This window comes from Pan paniscus, chromosome 18 (assembly GCF_029289425.2).
Source record: "Pan paniscus chromosome 18, NHGRI_mPanPan1-v2.0_pri, whole genome shotgun sequence".
Taxonomy (NCBI): Eukaryota; Metazoa; Chordata; class Mammalia; order Primates; family Hominidae; genus Pan; species Pan paniscus.
This window is the reverse complement of record NC_073267.2, coordinates 2,775,651-2,796,940: the sequence shown is the minus strand read 5'-3', so window position 1 is coordinate 2,796,940 and position 21,290 is coordinate 2,775,651. Positions and strand designations below refer to the sequence as shown.

General features: G+C 56.8%; 1 protein-coding gene across 2 annotated transcripts in view; it reads left to right on the top strand.

Annotated features, from left to right (window-relative positions):
* ABCA3 (ATP binding cassette subfamily A member 3) overlaps positions 1 to 19,377 on the top strand; it is a 63,788-nt gene extending 44,411 nt beyond the window's left edge. For both annotated transcript variants that reach the window (XM_034940937.3, XM_055100640.2), the window contains exons 19-33: positions 3,248 to 3,346; positions 5,858 to 6,044; positions 7,149 to 7,452; positions 8,513 to 8,786; positions 9,834 to 10,038; positions 10,482 to 10,701; positions 11,043 to 11,201; positions 12,122 to 12,294; positions 13,752 to 13,880; positions 14,040 to 14,234; positions 16,124 to 16,311; positions 16,796 to 16,966; positions 17,187 to 17,377; positions 17,586 to 17,659; positions 18,451 to 19,377. In XM_034940937.3, coding sequence (XP_034796828.3) covers positions 3,248 to 3,346; positions 5,858 to 6,044; positions 7,149 to 7,452; positions 8,513 to 8,786; positions 9,834 to 10,038; positions 10,482 to 10,701; positions 11,043 to 11,201; positions 12,122 to 12,294; positions 13,752 to 13,880; positions 14,040 to 14,234; positions 16,124 to 16,311; positions 16,796 to 16,966; positions 17,187 to 17,377; positions 17,586 to 17,659; positions 18,451 to 18,582 — 2,701 coding nt within the window. In that variant the 3' untranslated portion in view covers positions 18,583 to 19,377. The remainder of the gene's footprint in view (positions 1 to 3,247; positions 3,347 to 5,857; positions 6,045 to 7,148; positions 7,453 to 8,512; positions 8,787 to 9,833; positions 10,039 to 10,481; positions 10,702 to 11,042; positions 11,202 to 12,121; positions 12,295 to 13,751; positions 13,881 to 14,039; positions 14,235 to 16,123; positions 16,312 to 16,795; positions 16,967 to 17,186; positions 17,378 to 17,585; positions 17,660 to 18,450) is intronic.
* The last annotated feature ends 1,913 nt before the right edge of the window (positions 19,378 to 21,290 follow it).

The following is a 21,290-nucleotide window of genomic DNA, read 5'->3' as shown; positions in this document are numbered from 1 at the left end:
AGACCCTCAGCCTGGGCACCATCAGCCCAGATGAATCTGCTTGGCTGGGTCCTAGGTGCCAGGCCTCCTAGCAAGGAGAAACATAATTAGGACCTGAAAAGGAGAAGCACGTATCTGACTCACCAAAAGGGCGCTCAGTGCTGACGCAGGGCTCACACTCCCCCTTCTGACACCAGGCTCAACACGTGCTGCGGCTGCACTCAGAACTACTCATGAAACTGAGTCTGTATTTGCACACAGGTGGTGAATTTGGTCTCAGTGTCAGAGCTGGAGATGTTAGCACCTGCTCATCACTGTCTCACACACACGGCAGAACCAGCAAGGGGAGGGAAGCCAGTGTTCCATGACACTATCAGTCTGGATATTATCTGGATAATATCAGTTTATTGCACTTTTCTCCAGTTTGTTGTTTGATTTTGTCAGATTTTTTTCCATTTTACATTTATTTATTTTATTTGTTATTTATTTATTATTTGTTTTGAGATGGAGCCTCACTCTGCTGCCCAGTCCAGAGTGCAGTGGCACAATCTTGGCTCACTGCAACCTCTGCCTCCCAGGTTCAAGCTATTCTCCTGCCTCAGCCTCCCAAGTAGCTGGGATTACAGGCATGCACCCACCTGTAATTTTTGTATTTTTAGTAGAGATGGGGTTTTACCATGTTGGCCAGGCTGGTCTCAAACTCCTGACCTCAGGTGATCCACCCACCTCGGCCTCCCAAAGTGCTGAGATGTCAGGCATGAGCCACCATGCCTGGCCACATTTGTTTATTTTAAAAACAAGGTCTTGCTCTGTCACCCAGGCTAGAGTGCAGTGGTGCAATCACAACTCACTGCAGCCTTGAATTCCTGGGCTCACGTGATCTCCCACCTCAGCCTCCCGAATAGTTGGGACTACAGGTGTGTATCAACATGTCCGGCTAGTTTTTTTATTTTTTTTGTAGAGATGGGGTCTTGTTATGTTGCCCAAGCTGGTCTTGAACTCCTGGGCTTAAGTGATCCTTCCACGTCAGCCTCCCAAAGTTCTGGGATTACAGGTGTGAGCCACTGCACCCGGCCTAGATTTTGTACTTAATGTAGCAACATCCTTTCTCTTGTGACTTCTTCTATTAATTTTATTCTTAGAAAGTGTTTCCCAGCTGTGCACGGTGGCTCACGCCTGTAATCCCAGCACTTTGGGAGGCCAAGGCGGGCGGATCATGAGGTCAGGAGATCAAGACCATCCTGGCCAACACAGTGAAACCTCGTTTCTACTAAAAAAAAAAAAAATACAAAAATTAGCCGGGCGTGGTGTTGGGTGCCTGTAATCCCAGCTACTCAGGAGGCTGAGGCAGGAGAATCACTGAACCCAGGAGCAGAGGTTGCAGTGAGCCGAAATCACACCCCTGCACCCCTGCACCCCTGCATTCCAGCCTGGGTGACAGAGGGAGACTCCATCTCAAAAAAAAAAAAGGAAGAAAAAACCAGGGAATCAAACCATACAAACCTCACTTTTAGCCAGGCATGGTTGCTCATGCGTGTAATCCCAACACTTTCAGAAGCCAAGGCAGAAGGAGAAGGAGATCAGCTTGGGCGACATAGTGAGACCCCATCTCTACAAAAAAATTAAAAATTAGCCACATGGCCAGGCACGGTGGCTCACACCTGTAATCCCAGCACTTGGAGGCCAAAGCGGGTGGATGACGAGGTCAGGAGATCGAGACCATCCTGGCTAACATGGTGAAACCCCGTCTCTACTAAAAATAGAAAAACAAAATTAGCCAGGCGTGATGGCGGGCGCCTGTAGTCCCAGCTACTCGGGAGGCTGAGGCGAGAGAATAGTATGAAGCTGGGAGGCAGAGCTTGCAGTGAGCCAAGATTGCACCACCGCACTCCAGCCTGGGTGACAGAGCAAGACTCAGTCTCAAAAAAAAAAAAAAAAACTTAGCCACGTGTAGTTGTGTACACCTGTAGCCCCAGATACTTGGGAGGCTGAGGTGAGAGGATCGCTTGAGCCCAGGAGGTCAAGGCTTCAGTGAGCCGAGATTACACCACTGTACTCCAGCCTGAGTGACAGACCAAGACCCTGTCTCCAAAAAAAAAAAAAAAAAAAGGCATTTTGGCCAGGCACGGTAGCTCGGTAGCTCATGCCTGTAATCCCAGCACTTTGGGAGGTCAGGGCAGGTGGATCACAGGGTCAGGAGATCAAGACCATCCTGGCTAACACGGTGAAACCCCGTCTCTACTAAAAATACAAAAAATTAGCTGGGTGTGGTGGCGGGCGCCTATAGTCCCAGCTGCTCTGGAGGCTGAGGCAGGAGAATGCCATGAACCTGGGAGGCAGAGCTTGCAGTGAGCCGAGATTTTGCCACTGCACTGCAGCCTGGGCAACAGAGCAAAACTCCATCTAAAGAAAAAAAGAAAAAAAAAGGTATTTCAAGGAATTAACCTCCTGTGGCCCCTGCCCCATTCTACAGGGGAATTGGGGGGTGATTCATTTTAGTTTAGTTTAGTTTAGTTTTTGGAGACGGAGTCTTGCTCTGTTGCCCGGGCTGGAGTCCAGTAGTGCGATCTCAGCTCACCGCAACCTCCGCCTCCCGGGTTCAAGCAATTCTCCTGCCTCAGCCTCCCGAGTAGCTGGGATTACAGGCACAAGCCGCCATGACTGGGTAGTTTTTGTTGTTGTTGTTGTTTGTTGTTTTGTTTTGTTTTGTTTTATTTATTTTAGTAGAGACAGAGTTTCACCGTGTTGCTCAGGCTGGTCTCGAACTCCTGAGTTCAGGCAATTCGCCCACCTCGGCCTCCCAAAGTGCTAGGATTACAGGTGTGAGATACTGCACCTGGCCTCCTTATTTTTTAAATTTTATTTATTTATTTATTTATTTATTTATTTATTTATTATTTTTTTTTTTGAGACAGAGTTTCACTCTGCCACCCAGGCTGGAGTGCAGTAGCGCAATCTCGGTTCACTGCAGCCTCCACCTCCTGGGTTCAAGTGTTGTCCTGCCTCTGCCTTCTGAGTAGCTGGGACTACAGGCACCTGCTACCACACGTGGCTAATTTTTTATGTTTTTGATAGGGACAGGTTTCACCATGTTGACTAGACTGGTATCGAACTCCTGATCTCAGGTGATCCGCCCGCCTTGGCGTCCCAAAGTGCTGGGGTTACAGGCGTGAGGCACTGTGCCTGGCCGAGGGGGGGTGATGCTTTAGGAACAAATTATCTAGAAAGTCACTGAGAAGTGACTCATAATGCTGGGTCTGTTTTTCAGGTTTGAAGGTCTCTTTGCTAAACTGGAGAAGAAGCAGAAAGAGCTGGGCATTGCCAGCTTTGGGGCGTCCATCACCACCATGGAGGAAGTCTTCCTTCGGTCAGTAAATGCGCGTTTCCGTCCACCTAGGACTGGGCTCCGTGCTGCAGAGGACTTTTTTTTTTTGAGGTGGAGTTTCACTCTAGTTGCCCAGGCTGGAGTGCAGTGGTGCGATCTCGGCTCACCGCAACCTCCGCCTCCTGGGTTCAAGAGATTCTCCTGCCTCAGCCTCCCGAGTAGCTGGGATTACAGGCATGTGCCACCACGCCCAGCTAATTTTGTATTTTTAGTAGAGATGGGTTTTCTCCATGTTGGTCAGGCTGGTCTCAAACTCCTGACCTCAGGTGATCCACCCACCTTGGCCTCCCAAAGTGCTGGGATTACAGGCGTGAGGCACCGCGCTCAGCCGAGGACTTCTAAAAAGTGCAGTGATAAACAGTCACCTCGGTTATGATCTCAAATGCCCACGTGAGGCTGGAGGAACAGCCTGGGGTGGGGCGGGCAGTGGCTGCCGTCAGAGCCCCAAGTGCAGATTGTGACTGTCAGCAACACTGGTGTGCGTGGGAAACGGCGGCACACGTGAGGGGCCTGCACTGCCTTGGGGTGCTAGACCCGCCACGGGTCTAGCTGGCACACGGCGTCAGAGGCGTGCCCAGCTCTTCTTGGGCTTAGATCGTCCTTGGGGGATACCTGTGTCGTTAATGAAGATGGGAACTATCTCATCCAGACCCTCAGAACTGCATGGCGGCTGGGCGTGGTGGCTCACGCCTGTCATCCCAGCACTTTGGGAGGCCGAGGCAGGCGATCACTTGAGCCAAGGAGTTTGAGACTAGCCTGGTCAACATGGTGAAATCCCATCTCTTTTTTTTTGAGACAGAGTCTCGCTCTGTCTCCCAGGCTGGAGTGCAGTGGTGCAATCTCAGCTCACTGCAACCTCTGCCTCCCAGATTCAAGCGATTCTCCTGCCTCAGCCTCAGTAGCTGGGACTGCAGGCGCACGTCATTACGCCCAGCTCGTTTTTTTGTATTTTTAACAGAGATGGGGTTTTGCCATGCTGGTCTGGAACTCCTGACCTCAGGTGACCCACCTGAAGATCTGTGCTGGGATTACAGGCGTGAGCCACCACCCCCAGCCACCATCTCTACTAAAACTACAAAAATTAGCCGGGCATGGTGGCACACACCTGTAATCTCAGCTACTTGGGAGGCTGAGGCAGGAGAATCAATTGAACCTGGGAAGTGGAGGTTGCAGTGAGCTGAGATTGTGCCACTGCACTCCACCCTGGGGGACAGAGCAAAACCCTGTGTCAAAAGAAAAAGAAAAAAACGTGAGATAGGTTTTCCTCATTAGGGAGCCCACAGCCTAGAGGAGGCGACAGAATAGGTGATCATACATGCAGGACATGGTGGTGCATGCTCTGGGGACACCTGTGCAGGGGACCATGTGTCCAGGAACAGACCCAGGGAAAAAGGCCAGGCAAGGCGGCAGAGGGAGGGAGGGACTGCCTGCTGACCTGTGTCCCACACAGGACCGAGCACTGACTGACTGATTCTGTGAATCCTGGTTGAAGGAAGGAAGGAAGCATGAACATACCAGAAAGAAACCACGGGCTGGCCTGGAGTCAGCCGGCTCTGAGGGTAGAACCCGGGTTGATCCTGCTGCGTCTCAGCAGCCACAGGGCCTCTTGTCTCTCAAGGTCTCAGGCCTCTCTGGCCCCATCTCATACTCACCACACGGCCCACCTGTGACTCAGCTCCAGGCCCCACACCTGACCCTGGCCTCTCTGAGCTCCTGGTCTCAAGAGAAAAATAATCAGAAGCTTTTCCTGGTTTGTCTAGGACCTGGGGAGAGCTAGCCAGGCTGGTAAGCCCCCACTGGAGCTCAGACCATGGGCAGGAAGGCTTTTAATCAGAGGGAGTACTGACGAGATGGCAACACTTGGTGTCTGTGACCAGATCATGAAAGATGAGTGGGACTGGGAGAATCCAGTGAGGGAGAAGGGCTCTGCCAAGGGCCAGAGGAGCAGGTACTTAGGCCTCACGGCAGCCTGCACACAGGAGCAAGAAGCAGGCGGACAGGGCTCACACGGGCTCCACGCGTGGCCTGACAAGGTTGCTAAGCCAGCCGGGGGGTGCCTCCTGCCTGCTGCAGCCTCAGTTGTGTTTCCTAATCGGCGGGGAGCTCTAGGAAGGGGTGTGTGTGTGTGTGTGTGTGTGTGTGTGTGTGTGTGATGTAATTCACATAATATTAAAAAATCACCTCCTCTGCCAGGCGTGGTGGTTCATGCCTGTAATCCCAGCACTTTGAGAGGCCGAGGTGGGTGGATCACTTGAGGTCAGGAGTTCGAGATCAGCCTGGCCAACATGGTGAAACCCTATGTCTACTAAAAATACAAAAATTAGCTGTGCATGGTGGCCGGAGACACTGATGAGTGAGGGAACACATAAGCAGATGCATGAGTAAGCCAAGGACTGCGGCAACACTGCTCCCCTCAGTGCCTCTAACCATAGTCCCTCCCTCCACCCACCCGGGGAGCTGGGTCCTGACCGGTCCCTGTGTGTATCGGCACAGGGTCGGGAAGCTGGTGGACAGCAGTATGGACATCCAGGCCATCCAGCTCCCTGCCCTGCAGTACCAGCACGAGAGGCGCGCCAGCGACTGGGCTGTGGACAGCAACCTCTGTGGGGCCATGGACCCCTCCGACGGCATTGGAGCCCTCATTGAGGAGGAGCGCACCGCTGTCAAGCTCAACACTGGGGTGAGTGCCCAGGTGGGTGGGCGGGTGGCGGGGGAAGGGCGAGCAGCCCCCAAACGCCTCATGTAAGCCCATGCAGAGGAGAGTCTGCGAGGGCGCAAACAGGGTCCGGGAGAGTCAGCACACCGGGCAGAGGGCGGGCAGCGGCTCACACCGCATGGGTCGGCAGGGAGAAGCGTTTGAATGGAGCAACTGGAATTTCTCATGCTCTACCTCAGGCATAGCACCCTGCTCAACAGGAGCTTGTCGGGTGCCCAGCTCTGTGTTGATGGGGCTCTCCAGCAGCCAACGACACGGAGGGGGGTTGATGCACTCGGTTCACAGATGGGAAACCGAGGCCTGGGCCAAAGTCAGATGTGACAGAGTCACAGAGCTCATTCTGATCCCTGGTCAGCCTGATCTCAAAGCCCTGACGCTCTCTGTCTCGGAGGACCAGGAAGGAAAGAAGCTGGAGAACGAGGCAGTCAGGCTGGTTGGGAGGCTCGGCCATCTGTTTCCTGTGACCTGTGTGGTGGTGTCTCCTTGTGGCAGGGGGAGGGCAGGGGATGGCAGCTGGTCCTCTACTGTCCTGAGACAATGAAACAGTGTCTGGGCCGGGTGTGGTGGCTCATGCCTGTAATCCCAGTACATTGGGAGGCCAAGGCAGGCAGATCACTTGAGGTCAGGAGTTCAAGACCAGCCTAGGCCAACATGACAAAACCCTATCTCTACTAAAAATACAAAAATTAGTTGGGTGTGGTGGTGTGCGCCTGTAATCCCAGCTACTTGGGAGGCTGAGGTAGGAACCCAGGAGGTGGAGGTTGCAGTGAGCTGAGATCACACCACTGCACTCCACCCCCAGTGACAGAGTGACCCTGTCTCGAAAAAATAAAATAGTGCCAACGTGCAGGGCCCCATGGAGACCTGCAGAGTCTGCACAGATGACCCTGCCATGTGGTGCACTGAGCTCCTCCCACGGCCGTTTCAACGCTCTGGGAGTCTCCGGTGCAACCTCAGCTGCAGGCCCCCAGGCTGGCGTCACACAGAACAGCACCTGCCGCAGGTGGGTGGGGGTCAGGCGCTGGCCCCCAAGCGGTGCCGGTGTCACCTGCGTCCCCTCTGCCGCAGCTCGCCCTGCACTGCCAGCAGTTCTGGGCCATGTTCCTGAAGAAGGCCGCATACAGCTGGCGCGAGTGGAAAATGGTGGCGGCACAGGTCCTGGTGCCTCTGACCTGCGTCACCCTGGCCCTCCTGGCCATCAACTACTCCTCGGAGCTCTTCGACGACCCCATGCTGAGGCTGACCTTGGGCGAGTATGGCAGAACCGTCGTGCCCTTCTCAGTTCCCGGGACCTCCCAGCTGGGTCAGCAGCTGTCAGAGCATCTGAAAGACGCACTGCAGGCTGAGGGACAGGAGCCCCGCGAGGTGCTCGGTAAGGGGCATCCTGGGGGCGGGACGGGGGGATCGGGGGCCAGTCCTGCAGCCAGAGTTCGCCTTCCTGACTGCAGCAGGGTCGACATCTGGGGAGGATGGTTCTTGGCTGTTCCGAATGTACTGAGGGAGGTTCAGCAGCATCCCTGACCTTGCCCCACCCCATCATGACCATCAAACATGCCTGGAAACATTGCGGATGTCCCCTGGGTGGCAGATCACGGTACTGAGTCAGGGGAAGCGCCCTGGAGGTGCCAGAGACACTGGCATCCTGGGGCCAGGCTTTGTCAGGCGTCTCTTTACTGAAGCTGTGTCTTTCAGGATCATTCATGGGCAGAATGCAGAAGCATAGTGACTTCAAGTTACCTTTGCTTTGTGATGATGCTGGCCACAGTGTGCCTTCGTGTGACAGGGTGTTTTCTTTCAACATCTTAAAACTCACAATTCTTGGCCAGGCACAGTGGCTCACACCTGTCATCCCACTACTTTGGGAGGCCGAGGCAGGTGGATCACTTGAGGTCAGGAGTTCGAGACCAGCCTGGTCAACATGGCAAAACTCTGTCTCTACTAAACACAAAAATTAGCTAGGTGTGGTGATGGGTACCTGTAATCCCAGCTACTCTGGAGGCTGAGGCAGGAGAATGGCTTGAACCTGGGCGGTGGAGGCTGCAGTGAGCCAAGATCGCACCATTGCACTCCAGCCTGGGTGACAGAGCAAGACTGTCTCAAAAAAACAAAGAGAAAGAGTCTTGGTAGTCATAGTTGGATACTGCCCCAGGCTCAGAACAGGGACCGTGCTCTGGTTAATGGAACCTACTGGAAGGTTTTCTTATTTTGCAGCTCCTTTCCCGGTTCCTGACTGGCATTCAAAGTTCCACATACTGAATGATGACAAAACCTTGCCAGAAATTATACTCTCCTTAGGAGAAGGGTGACGGGGCGGGCAGCTCAGAGGATGCTGGCACCACTCTATTGGGTCCCTGATTAGCCATGCTCAGGTGGCAGGGGGTGCCCAGGTGTCACCTCTTCCTGTGTCCCCTGACTCTGCCATTGCTCCCCAGGTGACCTGGAGGAGTTCTTGATCTTCAGGGCCTCTGTGGAGGGGGGCGGCTTTAATGAGCGGTGCCTTGTGGCAGCGTCCTTCAGAGATGTGGGAGAGCGCACGGTCGTCACCGCCTTGTTCAACAACCAGGCGTACCACTCTCCAGCCACTGCCCTGGCCGTCGTGGACAACCTTCTGTTCAAGCTGCTGTGCGGGCCTCACGCCTCCATTGTGGTCTCCAACTTCCCCCAGCCCCGGAGCGCCCTGCAGGCTGCCAAGGACCAGTTCAACGAGTATGTGCACTGCCCGTCCCTGTCTGCCCTGGCCAGAGCCCCCAGGACTGACTGCCCTGGGCACTGCCACGGGCCCATAGATAGAGCATTATGTCTGCCCTCCCAAAGCCACTGGGTCTGGTGGGAAACCCCTGCCACATCCTCCTCCACCATCCACAGCCCCAACTCCCTGTGACAGCAGATCAGCTGTGGGCCATCCCATGCACTGCGGTCCTCACGGGGACCCATGAAGGCTCAGCAGGCAGCCCTGCCTTCTCCTCCTAAATCTACCTGGCTCCTGTCAGCCACTGTCCTCGCTCCGCACTGCTCTCTCCAGCAGTGTGACCCGCTGGGCACATGAGCTGAGGTGATGGAGGGTGAGCAGAGCAGGACTCGGCAAGAACTGCTGTCCCTGTCCCTCAGATGGCCGCACGTCGGGAGCCTGCCATGCCATTGTGTGGGCAGGGCTACCCCCTATGCCGGCCACAGAGCCCCCAGAGCTCCTGGAACCACCCAGAGGAGGCCAAAAATTCTGTTAATTTCAGAATAGCCACTCCTCCTCAGGGCAGTGTCGTCTCCACCCACCTTCCAGGCTAGGCCTAGGCCTGGCGATGGCTGCCTCCCAGCTTCTGGCTCCATCCCTGCCCCAAGAGCAGAAAAGCAGCAGCCCTCGATCTGCTCTCCTTGCCATCAACTCAGGATCCTAGAGTGGCACACAGAGGCCGGGAGAGGCTTTCCCTTTGCCACACTCCAGGAGGAGGTGGGGCTCGGGACCTCCACACCTGGGCAAGGTCGCCGGCAGCCGTGGGGCTGAGGGCTGGGAGGGGGGTAATGAGGGAGAGTGACGCTGCCATCGTCACATGGTCAGCATAGGAAGTCCAGAGGAACCGTTCTCTGGTGGGGGCAGATGTTCCCGGTATGGAACCATGGTGCTCGTGCTCTCCCATAAGCCCCTTTAGTGGTCGGGCTGCTGCCCTGCATGCCTTGGGCGGTCATAACCGAGAACCCGACCTTTCCTGCCACCCAGACGTGCTGTGCTCTGTCCCTGACCTTCTCTGTCCCCCGCAGGGGCCGGAAGGGATTCGACATTGCCCTCAACCTGCTCTTTGCCATGGCATTCTTGGCCAGCACGTTCTCCATCCTGGCAGTCAGCGAGAGGGCCGTGCAGGCCAAGCATGTGCAGTTTGTGAGTGGAGTCCACGTGGCCAGTTTCTGGCTCTCTGCTCTGCTGTGGGACCTCATCTCCTTCCTCATCCCCAGTCTGCTGCTGCTGGTGAGCGCCGGAGGGTGCTGGATCCGTTCCCCTGCAGACCGCAGGGGGCTTGCCCTGGGACCCCTGTGCAGAACCGGAAGCAGCTGGGCAGCCCCTAGGCCGGCAGCTCGGCCCGACTCAGGGAGGACGGCTGGAATCCCCTGGCGGCTGCCCCCTCGCCTCCTCCCTGCACCCTCAGCCTTTACCCTCCATGCATGGGCAGCACCCGGAGCAGCCACCCTGGTTACAGCTCCGGGTGCAAGGGGACGAGGGGAAACTGGGACAGAGAGGGTCCTGAGGCTGAAAGCGACCGCGGGGGCCAGACATGGCCTGTGGGGCTGATGGACATGGGCGAGCTGACCAGGAGGGGTCTGAGGACCTCCAAATGCTCCTCTCACCCCTTCCCCACCCGTGAGCTCCTCTCAGCTTGGCATGCACAGCAGCGCCTCCCTGTGCCGCCACAGGTGGTGTTTAAGGCCTTCGACGTGCGTGCCTTCACACGGGACGGCCACATGGCCGACACCCTGCTGCTGCTCCTGCTCTACGGCTGGGCCATCATCCCCCTCATGTACCTGATGAACTTCTTCTTCTTGGGGGCGGCCACCGCCTACACGAGGCTGACCATCTTCAACATCCTGTCAGGCATCGCCACCTTCCTGATGGTCACCATCATGCGCATCCCAGGTGGGCACCTGGAGACCACCCGCAGCCCCCATGGCCATCCACGGAGCCACTCCGCCCAGACAGGGAGGCACCAGCCACAGCCAAGGCGGGACTCAGGCAATGGGCCCAGTTCATGCTCACCAGCCCCTCTGCCCCAGCTGGCCCTGCCCGGCTAGCCATGACTGGTGGGCAGGCGTCTGCGGCGTCCTTGCCCTGTGCAGAGCCGGCAGGGGCGTCCCTGGGAGGTGCCCCCTCACTCCACACAGCACGGATAAGGCCCTTTGCCCGCCCTGACCAGGCCCGTCCTGGAGGTGGGTGTGGTGTGCCCTCTAGCGCAGACTGGTCTTACCTCCCCAACGCAGCTGTAAAACTGGAAGAACTTTCCAAAACCCTGGATCGCGTGTTCCTGGTGCTGCCCAACCACTGTCTGGGGATGGCAGTCAGCAGTTTCTACGAGAACTACGAGACGCGGAGGTACTGCACCTCCTCCGAGGTCGCCACCCACTACTGCAAGAAATATAGTGAGTGTCCCAGCCCCAACCCCAGGCAGCACCCCTGCGTCCTCAGGACGTGGCCACTGCAGAGGGGCCTCCCAGGGCAGGGGCTCCTCTGTGTCTGAGTGGCCTGGGGCTGGTGCGTTCCTCTGTACCACCTTGCCCCACCTCCCACAGCAGCCCCCTCGCGCCCGCTCGCTCCCAGGCCCTGTACCTGAGCTCCCACTCTCCCACCTGCCTCAGCGTCTGGGCATCTGTAACAAGGAACCACAGACCAGCCCTTAGCACGAGGAGTGAATCCCCCATGGCTCAGGGGAGGACCCTTCCTGCTTCTCCCATCTCCTGGAGGCTCCAGGCATCCTGAGCTCCTGGCTGCACCCACTCACCACCACCGCCTCCATCCTCGCATGGCGGCTCCTGTCTCCTGTCTCAAATCTCCTTCTGCCTTTCTCTTATAAGGACACTTGCTGTTGGGTTTAAGGCCCACACTAATCCAGTGTCTCACCTTAAGATCCTTACTAATCACATATTCAAAGACCCTGTTTCTAAGCAAGATCACAACCCCAGGTCCAGGGGGACAGAACTTGGACCTGTCCTGTGGGGCCTCCTCAGCCTCCCACACACCCCTCGGTGCTTGTAACGGTCTCTGTCCTGGCCAGGAGGCAGCCCAGGATTCACGCAGAGCCTGTGCCTCTCAGGCGGGCTGTTGCTGCCCTGGGTCTGCCATGTCGCTCATGGGACTACATTGGATTGTTACGTGCCTGGCCCCTCTCTGAGCTGTGGTGCCTCGAGAGGCAGCTGTGACCTACTGGCCTTCACATCTCCCCATGGAGGGGACATTGTTACAGGCGCCTTGAGCAGCCTGGGGAGGGGAGTGGGGGCCGGGAACCTGGAAGGGGAGGAGGGTGCCCCAGGCCTCGGGGCACAGTGAGTCCCTCGCCCCACAGACATCCAGTACCAGGAGAACTTCTATGCCTGGAGCGCCCCGGGGGTCGGCCGGTTCGTGGCCTCCATGGCCGCCTCAGGGTGCGCCTACCTCATCCTGCTCTTCCTCATCGAGACCAACCTGCTTCAGAGACTCAGGGGCATCCTCTGCGCCCTCCGGAGGAGGCGGACACTGGTGAGTGGCTCCGGGAGCCCAGGACACTGGCGAGATGCTCCCCACGTCTCTGCTTGGGCCCAGCACAACCTGGGGCAGCTCCACCTCCTTCTCCACCAGGCAGCTCCTGCACCAGATGGTCTCCCACTGTACGGCCTCAGCACCAGCCGGCACTTACAGCCAGGGCGGGGCACAGCCCTCGCCACTCACAAGGGCTGTCGAGTTGTGAGCCCCCGCCGAGGAGTCAGCCTGGGGGCCCAGGGCCGTCCTGCTGAGCAGAGGTGTTGCCTAGGGACACCCAGTGCCTGGAGGAGGGGATGTGGGGCTGAGGGGTGCCCAGTCCTGCTGAGCAGAGGTGGTGCCCAGGGACACCCAGTGCCCGGAGGAGGGGATGTGGGGCTGAGGGGTGCTCCACGTGTTTATTGAAAACGTTCATTTTCTCACGTCTCCATCCCCTCCCTCAAACAAACAAAAGCAAATGTGTTGACATTGCATTGCACATACAGCTTAGCCGAGGGGGAATTCACTTCTTTAAAATAGTCAGACTTCTGTAAAAAGGGAACTGTCTCCACGTGTTAAAGTCTTTGGCCAGGCCTGGTGGCTCACACCTGTAATCCCAGCACTTTAGAAAGCAGAGGTAGGTGGATCACCTGAAGCCAGGAGTTCAAGACCAGTCTGGGCAACATAGTGAGACCCTATCTCTTCTAAAAAGTTTTAAAAATTAGCCAGGCATGATGGCACACACCTGTAATCCTAGCTACTAGGGAAGCTGAGACAGGAGGCTTAAGCCTGGGAGGTCCGGGCTGCAGTGAGCTATGATTACACCATTGCATCCCAGCCTGGGTGACACAGCAAGACCCTATCTCTAAATTTGAAAACAAAAATCTTACTTTCAGGCCAGCCATGGTGGCTAATGCCTGTAATCCCAACACTTTGGGAGGCCAAGGTGGACGGATCACCAAAGGTCAGGAGTTCTAGACCAGCCTGGCCAACACAGTGAAACTCCGTCTCTACTAAAAGTACAAAAATTAGCTGGGCGTGTTGGCGCGCTACTCGGGAGGCTGAAGCAGGAGAATCACTTGAACCTGGGAGGCAGAGTTTGCAGTGAGCTGAGACTGCGCCACTGCACTCCAGCCCGGACAACAGAGTGAGACTCTGTCTCAAAAAAAAAAAAAATTTAAATTGTCTAAAAATCTTATTTTATATTCCCCAGCAGACTTATGGTTTTTCTCCGTGAGCCTGCACAGTTCTTTTTCCTCAGATAGTTTATGTCTCCCGGATGCTAGTTTAGCCCCGTACGACCACTGTGTCTTCTAGTAAAAGGTCTGAGTCGCACCTGTGGGGCCCGAGATTGGGACGAGAAGCCTTGAAGGCCTTAGTCCCACCCGACCTCCCACATCCACCCCCGCCCCTCCCTTCTCCACGGAAGCCGCCCTGCGGCTGGGTTCACGCATGCGGTCTTTGTCCTGGTCAATCAGACAGAATTATACACCCGGATGCCTGTGCTTCCTGAGGACCAAGACGTAGCGGACGAGAGGACCCGCATCCTGGCCCCCAGCCCGGACTCCCTGCTCCACACACCTCTGATTATCAAGGAGCTCTCCAAGGTACCCTTGCAATTTGGGGTGGAGTCCTTCCTGCCAGCTGACTACCTGGCTGTCCCCAGGGTCCGACCCCATCCCTGGAAGCTTTCGGCGCTGAGGCTCAGACTGCTCTGCTTTGCGTCCAGGCCTCTGCATTCCGTGTTTTCCGTTGGGTGCCTGCAGGTGTACGAGCAGCGGGTGCCCCTCCTGGCTGTGGACAGGATCTCCCTCGCAGTGCAGAAAGGGGAGTGCTTCGGCCTGCTGGGCTTCAATGGAGCCGGGAAGACCACGACTTTCAAAATGCTGACCGGGGAGGAGAGCCTCACTTCTGGGGATGCCTTTGTCGGGGGTCACAGAATCAGCTCTGATGTCGGAAAGGTGGGTGCAGCCAGGGAGGCTCCGAAGGGATGAGACAGGCATGGCTGGAGGGGGCACCCTGGAGGCAGGGACAGAGGGACGCTTTCCCCAAACAGCTGCTGCATCTGTGGCTTGAAATGGGCCCAGCACATGCCTCTGGACAGCGAGACAAGGTAATGAGCTAAAGCTAAGCTTCGCCAGAACTAGCAGGCGATGGGAGTGGAGAGAGATGGGTGCCAACATCCGTGAACCCAGAGAGGCGCATTCAGCACTGACAGCCACCTCTGTGCAGAGGCCATTCTGTGTCCAGGCAGCTCAGGTGTGGGGTTAGAGGCCTTGCTGAGTGAAGGGACGGAAGGCCCTGTTGAGCTTTCCCATGTTGAGCTGAGCCCCACCAGCTCCCCCACAGAAGGACCAGAGGCAGCCCTCCTGCACCTCTGCCCGGGGCCTGCATGGGAATTCAAGTGTGCCAAGCAGAGCAGGGGAAATGGTAAGCAGGGCCTGGGGCTGAGAAGTGGCCGCGGAGTCCTCTCCTGAGCTCACGCCAGGGGTGCCTGGACAGCAGAGGCCCTGGGCCAGAGCACATGCAGGCCCTCTCGGGAGGAAAGCCTCATCCTAGGCTGCAGACTCCCCCATAGAGGGTTCCAGGGCTTACAGGCAATGCATAGCAAACAAACAGAGGAGACGGTACCATGGCTGGAAGCAACAGACACAGGCCCCATGGGGGGACAAGCACATAGGCGTTAGATCTGCATCATCAGGCCAGATTATAAAAGATTATAAACTCACCGTGTCTACAGAAATAAATGATGCAATTGAAAATCTATGCAGGGGAGAGAAAACCATATGTGATCTAGCAATGGAGGAGAGGGTGAGAAGTCCCCAGTACATGTAATCTGAGTTCCAGAAGGAAGAGAGAGAGAGAGTGGCAGGGGGTAGTAGCCAAAAAGGTATTGGCTAAGACTTTCCCCAAACTGATTAAAAACAGATTCTGGGCTGGGAGCGTGGCTCACGCCTATAATCCCAGCTTTGGAAGGCCAAGGCAGGCAGATCACTTGAGGTCTAGAGTTTGAGACCAGCCTGGCCAACATGGCAAAATGCTGTCTCTACCAAAGAAAAATACAAAAATTAGCAGGGCATGGTGGCAGGTGCCTATAATCCTAGCTACTCGGGAGCCTGAGGCATGAGAATCGCTTGAGCCTGGGAGGCAGAGGTTGTAGTGAGCCGAGATCATGCCACTGCGCTCTACCAGTGTAAGGGAGACAGAGTAAGACTCTGTCTCAAAAAAAAAAAAAAAATTCTGGAAGCTTGAGAACCCCAAAGAAGGAAGGTAAAGAAAAAGAAATCCAGTCTCTGGAGTCCACAGAACCCAGGCACTCCTGCCCCCGACCAGCTGCTGAAGGTAGCTAAGCAGATGGCAGCAGGCACGTCTTAATTCAGCTGGACGTGGTCACTTGTGCAGAGAACAGCTGCTGCACCATCTGACCAAGCAATACTCACCCCAAAGGTGGTGCCCACAAATCTTTCTTCTTAGAGGGAGAAGAAAGAGTCCTAGCACATCAGATGTCCCAGGCGTGGATGAGTGGGTAGCCAGCTCTGAGTCTGCTTCTACGTAAAGGCCATTCTTGCACCACCTAACCCCATGGCTGCCTGTCCTGGACCAGGCTCTGAGAGCAGCTCTGGAAGCCTCCCTGCACCAGGCACATCCTTCCTGTGTCCCTGTTCCAAGAGCTTCCACTGTGGGCAGCCACCATGGCCTGTGCATAGCTCCAGCGCCCCCGTGTACACACACTGGCAGGAACCACAGACAGGCGCAGTGGTGGGCACCTCAAGGGTAGTCCCCGTGGTCCTCTGGAGGAAGGAGGCTTCCCTCCAACCTGCCTCCCTCCCCGGCTATGCTCCGACCCCAGGTGCGGCAGCGGATCGGCTACTGCCCGCAGTTTGATGCCTTGCTGGACCACATGACAGGCCGGGAGATGCTGGTCATGTACGCTCGGCTCCGGGGCATCCCTGAGCGCCACATCGGGGCCTGCGTGGAGAACACTCTGCGGGGCCTGCTGCTGGAGCCGCATGCCAACAAGCTGGTCAGGACGTACAGGTGCACCTCCCGAGCCCTGGCCCTTCCCAGAGTGGAGTCAGAATCAAGGTCCCCATAGCATAGAGCTGGGAGTGACCGCTCAGGTCAGCAGCCAGAGCTCCCGCTTGTGGCTCCAGGATGGAGCTGGGATGTGGTGGTGTGACCCAGGTAGCTTCACTTAGGAAAGGGACTGCCCTGACAGTGCCTGCCACCTGGGGACAAAGCCAGCAGTGAGAGATGTCAGGGCCGGCAGGTCCCCCTTAGGTGCAGGCAGATGTGTTCCCATGTAGGTGCGTGCACCGGGCCCCTGGGAACAGCCTTCTCTGGGGCCTCCAGCTCTATGCGGTGGGCTTTCCAAGTGCACACACAGCTCCTTCCTCTTCACCAGGGCTGTTCTGCAATTGCTGGGTGTGGGCCGCTGCTGGGACACGGGCCTCCACTGGGACACGGGAGCCAATGCTAACTCTCAGCCTTATTCCCCCACCTGGCACCCTCCTGCCTCTAGTGGTGGTAACAAGCGGAAGCTGAGCACCGGCATCGCCCTGATCGGAGAGCCTGCTGTCATCTTCCTGGACGAGCCGTCCACTGGCATGGACCCCGTGGCCCGGCGCCTGCTTTGGGACACCGTGGCACGAGCCCGAGAGTCTGGCAAGGCCATCGTCATCACCTCCCACAGGTAGGGCCTGGGTCTGTGGGTCACTGGAAGTTTCAGCACCGGGTGGGCCATGGAGGAGCCAGGTGGCCAGGAGACCCATCAGCATCTGGTGCAGAGTCTGCGCGTGAGCCACGCTCTGAGCATGGGTATCAGGAACAGCCTGATCGGAGGGCCAGTGCCTTCCTGTCTGCACAAGCCTTTGGCACCCCAAGCCCTATCTGAGGTCCCGCCCTCTCCCCAGCATGGAGGAGTGTGAGGCCCTGTGCACCCGGCTGGCCATCATGGTGCAGGGGCAGTTCAAGTGCCTGGGCAGCCCCCAGCACCTCAAGAGCAAGTTCGGCAGCGGCTACTCCCTGCGGGCCAAGGTGCAGAGTGAAGGGCAACAGGAGGCGCTGGAGGAGTTCAAGGCCTTCGTGGACCTGACCTTTCCAGGTGTGTGCCGGCCCCGGCAGCCCCCACTGGGTGGGCCCTGGGCCCCTACCTAGGCCTCTCCCATTTGCTGTGTGGAGCGTCTGTGCCTCGCCCCGCCAAGTCCCATCTCCCCAATCCCTGGGACGAGGACTCCAGTGCTGAGCACCCAGGCACCCTCCCCGATCCTCCAGCCCGGCGCTCACAGCAACGCCGTCTCTCCTTTGTGCAGGCAGCGTCCTGGAAGATGAGCACCAAGGCATGGTCCATTACCACCTGCCGGGCCGTGACCTCAGCTGGGCGAAGGTGAGGCAGTCCCTGGGGCCCCACTGGGCACTCATGGGGCAGGGGGAGGTCCCTCCAGGGGTCTCTCCCTCTGTGGTGACTGCGGGCTCTTTCCACAGAGGAGTCACTTTCCATTTCTCCCCTAACACTCAGCCTGATACGTGCTGGTTTGGGGGTTTTACATCCAAAATTATCAGTGGTAAAAGGAATTCAGTGTAAAACAGGAAAGGGGTCAGGGATGGTGGCTCACACCATAATCCCAGCACTTTGGGAGGCCGAGGAGGGAGGATCGCTTAAGCCTGGGAGTTCTAGACCAGCCTGGGCAACGTAGACCCCGTCTCTACAAAAAATTTAAAAATTAGCCAGGTATCATGCATACCTGTAGTCCCAGCCACTCGGGAGGCTAAGGTGGGAGGATCGCTTGAGCCTGGGAGTTCGAGACTGCAGTGAGCTATGATTGTGCCACTGCACTCCAGCCTGGGCTACAGAGCAAGACTCTCTCTAAAAACATATGGGGGAAAAAAAGAACTGGCTCAGAAAGGGAACATCACTGGCTCAAGGTTGTAATCTGAGCTGGGAACAGCACGAGGAGGAGGCTGGGCCCCGTCCCCGCTGGCTCCTGCTTAGCCAGCGTCCTCTACCTGGGAGCACGGTGCCGTCGCAGGGCTGACCTCTCTGGGGCTCTGCGGTGGCGCTGGGCAGGGGTAGGATTGTGGGGGCCTCATCAGCCCCTATTGCCAGAGGACTCCCAGGTCCCGCAGAGGAGCCTGGGCCCTGTTCTCTCCTACCAGTCACTTTTCTGCTCCCCAAAGGTTTTCGGTATTCTGGAGAAAGCCAAGGAAAAGTACGGCGTGGACGACTACTCCGTGAGCCAGATCTCGCTGGAACAGGTCTTCCTGAGCTTCGCCCACCTGCAGCCGCCCACCGCAGAGGAGGGGCGATGAGGGGTGCGGCTGTCTCGCCATCAGGCAGGGACAGGACGGGCAAGCAGGGCCCATCTTACACCCTCTCTCTCCAAGTTTATCTCATCCTTTATTTTTAATCACTTTTTTCTATGATGGATATGAAAAATTCAAGGCAGTATGCACAGAATGGACGAGTGCGGCCCAGCCCTCATGCCCGGGATCAGCATGCGCGTCTCCACGTCTGCATGCTCTGGAGTTCACTTTCCCAGAGCTGGAGCAGGCCGGGCAGTCTGCGGGCAAGCTCCGGGGTCTCTGGGTGGAGAGCTGACCCAGGAAGGGCTGCAGCTGAGCTGGGGGGTTGAATTTCTCCAGGCACTCCCTGGAGAGAGGACCCAGTGACTTGTCCACGTTTACACACGACACTAATCTCCCCTGGGGAGGAAGCGGGAAGCCAGCCACGTTGAACTGTAGCGAGGCCCCCAGGCCGCCAGGAATGGACCATGCAGATCACTGTCAGTGGAGGGAAGCTGCTGACTGTGATTAGGTGCTGGGGTCTTAGCGTCCAGCGCAGCCCGGGGGCATCCTGGAGGCTCTGCTCCTTAGGGCATGGTAGTCACCGCGAAGCTGGGCACCGTCCCACAGCATCTCCTAGAAGCAGCCGGCACAGGAGGGAAGGTGGCCAGGCTCGAAGGAGTCTCTGTTCCCAGCACTGCACCCTCAGGAAGTCGCCCGCCCCAGGACACGCAGGGACCACCCTAAGGGCTGGGTGGCTGTCTCAAGGACACATTGAATACGTTGTGACCATCCAGAAAATAAATGCCGAGGGGACACAGTCACAGTCTGTGGGTCACACGCACAAGCGGTCACAGGGCTCAATCACTCGCCCACAATCTAGACATGAGGCTCTCCTTTCACATTTCAATCACACAAACGTGGGACGTTGCTTTTCCCAGAAGGGAGCACACGCAGAGAATACACTGAGGTGAGGGAACAGGCCCATAACACAAAGGAAAAAGCCGGCTAGATCAACGCCCGGTGACGGGCTCTTAGTCTAAAGACGAGCAGGTGGGGCTGTGTGGGAAGCACAGGTCTGGTGGGAGAGAAGCTGCTGGCATCAGGGTCACCCGTGGGCATTTGCCATTTCCCAGAAATAACTCTTCATCAGCTCCCTTTTTAGTTATTTATGGAGTCTTGCTCTGTTGCCCAGGCTGGAGTGCAGTGGCACAATCTTGGCTCACTGCAACTTCTGCCTCCCGGGTTCAAGCGATTCTCCTGCCTCTGCCTCCCGAGTAGCTGGGACAACAGGCACGCGCCACCACACCCAGCTAATTTTTGTGTTTTTAGTAGAGATGGGGTTCCACCATCTTGGTCAGCCTGCTCTCGAACTCCTGACCTGAAGTGATCCACCCACCTCAGACTCCCAAAGTACTGGGATTACAGCCATAAGCCACCGTGCCTGGCCCCTTTTTATGCACTGTTTTGTGTTTTGTCTTTTGGAGACAGTGTCTTGCTCTGCTGCCCAGCGTGGAGTGCAGTGGTGTTATCACAGCTCACTGCAGCCTCAAACACCTGGGCTCATGCAATCCTCCCACCCCAGCCTCCGGAGTGGCTGGGACTAAGGGCATGCGCCACCATGCATGGCTAAATTTTTTTATTTTTAGTATAGATGAGGTCTCATGTTGGCCAGGCTGCTGCCAAACCCCTGACCTCAAGTGATCCACCCGCCTTGGCCTCCCAAAGTGCTGGGATCACAGGCCTGAGCCACCACGCCCGGCGAATGCACTATTATTTCTTATGGTTTTCTAAACCCGATTTGAACTTCTGCATTTTACATTCCCTTAGAATTCAGAGTCTTAGAAAAGACTTGTTTTCATCACTTTGGCTCATTTGGGACAATTTCAAGTCTGTGTTTTTATCAGTCTCTGGAAATTTATGAAAGCTGCAAATCGTCTCCAGTAGCTCTTTTATTCCCTTTAAACTTCTGCCATCTAGTTCCATGTTATAAAAAATATAACGTGTTTGGGCAGTGTTTAGGCCACAGCCACCCATGTGGCTGTGGCCTAAACACTGCCCATGAGAAAAGTTCTGAAGCAGGCCCTTCTGGCCCCACAGCCTGTCCACAGGGGCTGTGGCCTCTAGGTCAGGCCTGGGGCTAGGAAGAGGGAAAGGTCAGTGCACGAGGCCACCCAGCTCCATGTCCATGCCCATGGCCCTTCTGCAGGGCGTCCTCAGACTTGTTTTCAAGCCCATGTGTTAGAGATTTAGGAATGTGTCATTTTTCTCCTGTGACACCCTAAAAGAGGGCTGGGGAGAGCGTATAGGACTGAGGGCACAGCCCGCATGAGGCACACACGTGTGAGGCCAGTGTACACAGACAGGACACGCACAGGAGACACCATCCTTCCCGGTAGCACGCTGCCAGCACCAGCAGGGGTCTTTAAGTAAGGACTGGCACAAGTAGAATGCCTTCTTGGGAAAATGATCCGCAGCTCAGGAGGCTGCTGCGTGGGGACCGGGAGGGGCAGGTGCATTCCGGGCGTCTGTGGCCAGGGGCCCAAGGCTGCACCCAAGCCTGGAGCTTAGATGACCCCAGGAGCAGCAGGAAGGGCCCATCTGGCGTCCCAGGGACATCCTCAAGGCCTCTGGAAACTCAGTGCTGGAGCTGGGTCACCAGGGGCGCCCTAAGGAGCCTGGGACTGAAGCCTCAGGACCCCGCCCTGGCTGATTTTTGTCTGAGCTGTGGCAGT